The 8,810-nt window shown below is 38.7% G+C and overlaps 1 protein-coding gene across 1 annotated transcript; it reads left to right on the top strand.

Moving 5' to 3' along the window:
• Positions 1–660: 660 nt before the first annotated feature.
• Positions 661–3,687, top strand: LOC127361311 (uncharacterized). The gene is made up of 2 exons (XM_051395837.1): positions 661–1,453; positions 2,931–3,687. Exons 1-2 carry the CDS (start codon positions 857–859, stop codon positions 3,255–3,257), a joined length of 924 nt encoding a protein of 307 aa, XP_051251797.1. The 5' UTR covers positions 661–856; the 3' UTR covers positions 3,258–3,687.
• Positions 3,688–8,810: the final 5,123 nt, after the last annotated feature.

Genomic DNA, 8,810 nt, shown 5'->3' with positions numbered 1-8,810 from the left:
TAAAAAGTGTCATCAGTGGAAGAGGATGTAAATGTCAACGTATAAAAAACTACTGTATGTAAGTTTATATCAGCTCAGTTTAATGTGGAAGACAAATTCACTTTGAAAGCTTTATGGGCTACTCTAAATAAAGTTGTGTTTGCCAGAACTTTCTACTAATACGATATAAGGATATTAGTACTGTTGAGTTTTAATCCATATTTTACTGTATAGATAAATACAAGTTTTTACATATGAAAATACCATATGATGCTTTAACGGTGGTTTTCTGTGCAATTTACAGTCTGTAATATAAAAAATGACTTCCAGTATGTTTATTTACTACGGAGCCCCTAAAGGGACATGAAAAAAAAAAAAAAATGAAACGTTTCTAGTGAGCACTAGATAGTATCTAGTGCTCACTAGATAGTATCTAGTGCGCACTAGATAGTATCTTGTGCTCACTAGATACGGATCTAGTGCGCACTAGATAGTATCTTGTGCTCACTAGATACGGATCTAGTGCGCACTAGATAGTATCTTGTGCTCACTAGATACTATCTAGTGCGCACTAGATACGGCTCTCGTGCGGGCATGATGTCTGAGAGACCATCCACTGCATTTCGGTTTGTGTTTCTGTGTGAAAATGACAGTACAGGAGTTAGTTCAACTATATTTTAACCTGGGACTTCATTATAAGGACATTGCTGCTTTACTTGCAAGTCGTCACCGTCATGTTGTGTCTGAAAGACATTTAAAACGAATTTTGAAGTCTTGTAGTTTGTTTCGGCGCAAGGGATACGTCACTTTGGATCACGTAGTTAATTTCATTCATGAACAGTTACAAACATCTGGCCAACTCTGTGGGTATAGGTGGATGTACACAAAATGCAAGGAGAATGGATTACACGTCAAGAAAGAAGAGGTACGCTTAATTCTAAAAGAACTTGACCCGAGGGGTGTTGAACTCAGAGCAAGGAGACGGCTCCATCGCCGAAGCTATTTTGCAAAAGGGCCCAATTATATTTGGCACTTTGACTCTTATGACAAACTGAAGCCATTTGGTATCTGTATCAATGGCTGCATTGACGGGTTTTCCCGGAAAATTATCTGGATGAATGCATTTACTACCAGCAGTGACCCAAAAATCATCGGAGGCTACTACATAGAGGCAGTCCAGAGATTGGGTGGTTGTCCAAGGATTGTCAGAGGCGACCGGGGCACAGAGAATGTTAAAGTCAGAGACTTTCAGCGTTTTCTTCGTCGCAACATTCACGACGGCTCCGGCATTGACAGCTACATTGAAGGGGCAAGCACAGCAAATCAGCGAATAGAGAGTTGGTGGGGCTTCCTCAGAAGGGAATCAATGGAATTCTACATCTCTCTGTTTAATGATCTGAAGGACCGTGGCTTGTTCGATGGTGCATATTTGGACAGAAGTCTAATCCAGTTCTGCTTCATGGGAATCATTCAGGTACAAATGTATCATATTGTTATGTAAAACCTAATTTCATCTTAAATTGTGTCCCACAAATGTTTTTTTGTTGTTGTTACATTCTCCAATGAGCAGCTGTCCACCTGTCTTAATCACTGTCATCCATGTGGTGTCCTACAATAATAATTCATAATGAAACGCGAAAATGGCTCTAACAGGGTTTTTTGAGCATGGAGGCGCCACGCACCGGTCTGCCATATCGTCACATTGTGTGTGCCCTCTCAGTGTCAATCATACTACTGATAGATGAGAGAAGGGGCTGATTAATTAGAATATAACATAACTTGTTGTGGGTGGAAACCACCAAAATGGTAGAAAAAGTTGCCTAAAACTAATTTTGTTGCCCAAACTTTATACTTTATTTAATGAGAATAAACACAGTAAAAGCAACTCAGGAAAACGGGCAGCGAGCCAAGCAAACAGCCAACCATTCAATCAATCTGTTAATCATTTAATTGTTTACAGTTAACTGATCGTTAAGGAAATAATCTAATAAAGATAATAAAAATACAGAAAACAGGCCTGACACCGCCACATTATACTATATATTCAATAATCCATCTATTCTGGGGGGTGGGAATGACTGTGTGTGTGATTTGATGTGTGCACAGATTCGGGAGGTGCCGGTTGATAATGGTTTAGCACTGTAAAAGCTGCCTGAATATGTGTTCAGACATCCAGAGTGGCAGCAGAGGAGCACATATCCCATAACATACACATAATCAGGCCTAATATGATATCAGCTTGACTAGTGTGTGTGTGTGTGTGTGTGTGTGTGTGTGTCTGTGTGTGTGTGAGAGAGAGAGCTATATGTCGACTATAAGCCTCCTTGTGTGTGTTTATGTGGTCTGTGTTGCAATGTTGCTGTCCACGGTGCTGAATCGTCCTGAGCGCAGACACGCCACGGCTTCTTCATTATGATTTATTTTAGCTTACTCTGAACTGCCATTTTAATCGAAGATAAACTTCCAAAGAATACTCAAAATATTTCTCTTTATTCAATTAATCCAAAAAGCATTCTTATTCTTTCTGATAGCTTTTCATTCCCTTCAGGCGTCTTCACGGCTCTCAATTTAATATTGATATATGCGATCATGCAAAACACAAAATAAGTACCATGGATAGCGCCACTCAGCCAGCCGTGCCAAAACACTTATAACTTTAGTATTTAATAAAATAATAAATAATAATGGAAAATAATATATAGTGAGCGAACTCTATCAGACGGAGCACGAAATAACAGCAACGGCTGCGAATCCATCTCTCTGCTCTTCGAAATTTTTGTTCTATCTATCTTTGAAATTTTTGTTTATTTTCCTATCATTTCTCCTTACTTCATCAGAAAAGTCAGCATTTAGCATGATTTATTTCAAAACTTTTATAAGGCCCACATGAGAATTACAAATTGCATATCAATTAACTTGTTTTCTTACTTTCTAATATACCGTTATTCCAGGACGAATTAGATGAGACCATCCATGTGTGGGATTCACATGTCATCAGACCATCGAAGAATGACAGGGTACCCAGTGGTCGACCTCGAATCATGTACATGTTCCCAGAACTCTACACAAGTGATGACCGCATTTCCCCAGTGGACAGAGCTGATGTGCAGTTGTGTCAGAGTAACTGCACATTTCGACCAGCAGTGCCATGTGACCCAGACATCTACAACATCTGCAACATTCTGATGGTGGAGTCACAGCTGCATCTTCCAGCTGATGCTTATCAAGCATTTGATTTGTACCTGCATTTGAGGAATGAGATAAGATCCGCTCTCTAATTTGAGATGGAACTACATTTGTATCCATCTAAACTGAACACGTGATCAGACAATTCTTCTGCAGTCCACCATGCTTTATTCACCAAACATTCTCAGTTGTAAAGTTTTCCCAGGAACTCTGTAGAAGCTATATTTGGAATTTTGGATTATTTCTCCTTGGAAAAAGGATTGATCTGTCACTATGTGCACACTGACTGTTACAGACATTAAGAACATTTGCAGCGATATTGTGCACACAGTTTTTCAAGGTACTTTGCAGTTTTGCCTGTCATGGATAACTTTTAGCAGTTCTTGTGTGGATTTAGGCTGTCTCAGTTGTTTCTGTCTCTTGAAGCCTGTGTTTCTTTGAATCAGTCTGGGATTACCTCGGATTTTTCAAATGACAGAGTATTAGCTCTTCTCAGTAATTTGTGCTGGAATTTGAGATTTAAATTTGTTGTACAGCACATAGGAGTATTGTCATAGATGTTTTACTTTGCCTTTACATCAGTCATGAACAGGAAACGAACAAAATCACAACAAAGAAAAACAACATGGCAGGGCATGAAAGAGGAATTACATTTTTATTCAACAATATTGAGCTCTTGACAGTTACTGTCTGTATGTTTACCATATGAGGCTCCAACAAAAACAGCCATGTGTAGCCATTTGAAATGGTACTGTATGTACATCAAACAGGTATTATTTTGTTGAATGCTGAACTTCTTTCTTAATAACAATTGCAGAAAACATGCACATCATAATATGAAAATGAAAAGGGATGTTCACCTATGAGAGCAGACCTTTCTGACTTATCAAAATGATTAAACTTAAACTGTCTTTTGGACTTAAACAAAATGTAAAACTCAGTGTGCTGACAAATATTACAACAAAATCATTAACAATAAGAAAAAAACAAAACCAAAGCAAAAAAAAGTAAAAACTGTTTGTTTCAGTTTTAATAAAGGTTCAATAAAGCAATGTCATCAGATTATGCATCTGATTTTATCTCCTCTCGTTGTAGAACATTTTTTTCTTAGTTGTAATACACGAATGAACAAATACAGTTTTTTAAATGTAAATCTGTAGATTTGTTTCAGACAAATGCTATAACAATGTCAGTAGAAGAGGAACATTCACTACACAATATCCATTGTAAAGCAATCGCCAGACAGGACATTGTCAAACTCTTGACGAAACTCAGGGTATGAGCTGTAGGTGCATGGTAACTCAAGAACTGCTCCACATGTGTGTGCTACAGGCCTGCGACTTAAACCACACAATCTATTAAAAGTTACTTCGATTGTGTCTGTGCACAGCACAGTGGACCCTATGCAGAAGCGTAAGAAGATCTCCAGTTTTCTTTGGTCGATGCTTCTCACATACCGTAGCAGGTGGTTAAGAGCTGTCTGCTCTTGTGGATTTAGGCTTTCAGTTGATGGCTTTATCATCTGGGCCACTTTCTTGTTAGTTGGCCGCTTAGATTCGTAAAGCTCCATTATGCTTTCTTTGGTTATGAGTGTTGGCACAGCATTGTGAATACTGGAGTGGAAACAGTCAATTATGAACTTTGGCTCTTGAAGAAGAGCTTTGTGTGCCATTGTTAAAATGGCAGCCCGTACGTTGTCTTTAGAGGGCAGGCAGTGTGAGCCCATTCTTGAGAAGACGTCGAGTAAGTCCTCTTCAACAGTTTCATCAATGTTGCCCTGTAGTGCTTTTTCAAGTGATGCACGCTCATTCTCTGAAAGAAATCTGGAAAATGACATCATCAAGAGTTCTTCATCCACTGAACCAAGTCCTTGACAACAGGCAAGAACAAAAGCTGGTGACAGTCTGATTGGTATGATTTTGTGGTCCAGGTATCCTTTCAACCACACTCTTCCAAGAGCTTGCCATGCCTTCTCAGAATAGTCTGGTCGTAGTCTGGGTACTCGTTCATCTTCCCCTCACACTGTTCCAAGAAATGTTCCCAGAACGCAGAGTATACCTCTTGACACACCATCACTGTCCACAGCTTTCTCATTTGTAAACTCCATTTTTAGATTAGCATTCAGTATTTTTGGTTCCATGAAGATATTAAGGACATCATCAACTATGTTTACTCGTCTTAATTTCACAAGGAGTTCTTTTTCAAATGGGTCTGGTGATGCTGGAAGACTGCTTGATGATACAGGTCCATCATTCAGTGTAGAGTGCTGCAAGATTTTTAAAAAAAGTAATTAGGTGTGATTATTGATCGATTAATCAATTGGTGAACAGAAAATGAATCAACGACTTTGACAATCAATATATCAATTAGCATGCAGAAATGAATTATGCTGTGGTTCTAGATTTGCTGCTTTTCTGTCTTATATCACAATACATGGAATATCTTTTGGTTTTGGAATGTTTGGATGAAAAAGTAATCTAAAAACATCAGCTTGGTGTGAGAGAACTTGGGATGAAAATTTGTCACTGTTTTGTACATTTCATAGACAGAATAATGAATAGGGAAAACTCTTTAAAAGAATCAATAATGGCAGTAATATTCTTTTTGCAGCACTGCTAGAAATGACTCAGTTCTACACTATACCTGCATACTGGTGGAGTCTTGATTATCACCATCATCACCACAAACAGGTCCAAAGTTTACTTCAAAGTCCCCAAGAGATGCTTGGATGGCAAGGGCAAGAGGGGAATCCAACTCGTCATTTAACAACTGGTCTGGATCTTGATTTGACACAGGCATTAAACACTCGTCTTCAGATCCATGCCTGCTTGTTGATTGCCGAGTTTGATTGCCAACATCATCGGAAGATGGTGGATGCAGGACCTCCTGTGTTGCTCATCTCAGGAGTTGATGGTCTTGATTGACTGATTGGTTCTCCTCTGTTGATAATTAAATGAAAAACAAAACAAACATATAATTATTACCTTATCTTTGTTTTTGCATCATCTGATCAAAGCTGTCATGTGACTATCACATTCATGTGATTAAAACATCTTGCACCTGAGCAGATTGTTTTGGTATATGCATATTGAGTTAATGTGGCATTGAACTCAAAACCTTTGCCCACTTCCATCATCTTAGCTGCAGTTAAAATTTGAGATGGATTTACATTTGTTGTTTGCAACAAAATCATGGTCTCTTAAATCCCATCTCTGTCCTCACAGACTTCACGAGTTCGCAAGTTTTGGATTTTATCTTTGACTTTATTTTTTGGTTTCAATTTTGTATTTGATATTTTGATTGATACATTTTTTGTTTCCATTTTAAAAAGTATTGTTTGAACACTTAGGTACAAATTAATCTCCATACAACACAAGTTCCATACTGTATATCACAAACTGGGTCCATAAAAAATATGCAATACCGGGGGCTTACTTTTCATGGTTTTCCTGCATTGAGCCACTGGGTGCTGGATCTAAATCAGTGGAGCTCTCTGGATGATCCCCTCGATGATCAGTTCCAGTCCTCCAGTGATGACATCTCCTGGTTTTGTTCCTCAAGGATTGTCTCTGCATTGTCCTAGTCTATAAAGAAATCAGCAGATCAGCAAATTATAGGCTTATACAGCCATGATTGTCCAACTGTTCAATACAAGTCTTTCTGAACTTATTGTGATTGAACATGCACATAAGTGGAGAGAGAAGTAGAGCAAATATGTTTAGAAAACTGTATTTACATCTCTTGACCTCTTGCAACTCAACTATCACCCCTGATTCAGCAGATAAACATTTTTTGTTTGCAGGCTTCATGATCCTAATAGATTTGACATGAGTTAAGACAATAGATTTATCCTCAAAAATCACTGATTCTAGTTGTTGAATTTCATGAGAAGAAAGACAGATAAACTACATGGCTGTAAGACTAAGATTATTTTGGCCAGATCCACAAAAAATTAATTGCGCCTGCTAATTGCACCAGAATTGTGCAGCATTTGCACCCCCAATCTGCCCCGTTTAATGCCGTTTAATTGAATATGCCATATTTAAGAACACAGATTGGTCTATAATGAACATTGCAAAGAGCACAAATGCCCTACATTGCATGTCTTTAATTAGCAGAAGTGTGCACAAATAAAGCTCTCCACAATCACAAACCAACTTCCATGTATTTGTACTATTATAGTATTTTACATCTATAACATAATCTACTGAGATTTTCCTTCATAGTACAGCTATTAATGTGACTCAGGCAAGTTTGATAAATGTTAGATTAATGTCTAAATCATACAATATTGTTGTTCAGGTGTCACTGAATGTATGGATTTCACAAAAACATCAGTACTGATATTCTATTTGTTGCCCACAGCTGGCTGCAGCATCACAAGGCAGCTGAAACTATACGTAGCCTCCAAACTAACAAAGAGGCTGATGTGTGCGTTTACGCACGGTGCTGAGGTAGCTTCATTAACATGATTGGCCAGGATTTGATGATAGTTAATGTTCTGTGTTTTACTATACATCTCTACCGGTCAGCTGTTACACACTGTTTCCAGGTTTATACAGACTTTATGGATAAATTCTGAGCCTCATCCCATCTGTTATTTTTATTTTAAAATCTGAAATATATGATTGTCCCCGATCAATATTCAGTACCTAGAGTATGTATTGATAACAGAAATGTGGCAGAAGATAAATTACCTTCATTGGCCTCTCATCTGTGGGCTCAAGTCCGATGATGCATCAGAGAGAAGTATTACGCCTTTAGCCTTGGAGGTTGTGTAGATGCGCAGCATTCGTATCTTAGTCTGCTCAGTACAGCTGGCTCACTGTGACTTCAGGGGATACTGCATTGTGACTAAAATCACGAATATCAAACTCGAAGTCTTCCACTGGTCCTTTAGATGAATATCCATTTGGAAAAAACAAGCCCTTGCCCGTCTCCAGCAGTTCACCCATAGTTATTGATTTCTCCACTGACAGGTGCCGTGTTCCACCTCCATTTCTTGTTTTGATCTGGGTGATAAGTGCCGTTATCAAAGTGGAGCCATCCCATTTCAATCCGCCGGGTAGCTTTGGCTGCATGTTTATTGCCAACAATGTTGCCAACTGTTTGTCTGTCGGCAGGAGTTTTCCGTTGTTCCCCGAGCCTGTCTCTTACTCTCTGCATGAAAGCTGACTTCACTGTCTCCACTCCTCCTGACTTTTCATTTGTTACAGTTCTTTGACGACAAAATGCTCTGAGTGCAAGTCGGTCCCCATATCTTACGATATACTGTCCTAACTCCTCATCTGTCATAACACCTATGACGTTGATGTCGATCTGTAATAAGCAAGGCAAACGTCAAAACGTTGGAAAAATTCATTAACATAGCAGGTAGAGAAAGCTAGCAACATTAGGCTACATGTATTGCTTACTTTATGTCACAAAAGTTAACATTTATCTTTACCTTATCATCTTTTAGTTGGTTGATGACACTATCAGGTATATTTCGTTTTCAGGAAAGAGAATAAGTCCACTTCTGTAGCCATTCTTTGAGGTTAAGATCTTAATGAGCCTAAAGGCATATGCACAGGAAGCACAACTGCCTGTGCTTAATCTAGGCTTCTCGCGAGATCCGTGGTTTCTCACGAGATCCGTATCTAGTG

Source organism: Dicentrarchus labrax, unplaced genomic scaffold (assembly GCF_905237075.1).
Source record: "Dicentrarchus labrax unplaced genomic scaffold, dlabrax2021, whole genome shotgun sequence".
Classification (NCBI taxonomy): Eukaryota; Metazoa; Chordata; class Actinopteri; family Moronidae; genus Dicentrarchus; species Dicentrarchus labrax.
The sequence above is the reverse complement of the archived record's forward strand: the minus strand, read 5'-3'. Positions and strand labels throughout refer to the sequence as shown.

Bases quoted from the DNA above. Each gene is read 5' to 3' on its own strand.
- LOC127361311 (XM_051395837.1), top strand. From the start codon at position 857: ATGTACACAAAATGCAAGGAGAATGGATTACACGTCAAGAAAGAAGAG. The intron at 1,454-2,930 runs GTACAAATGTAT...CCGTTATTCCAG, and splicing joins GCTTCATGGGAATCATTCAG to GACGAATTAGATGAGACCAT.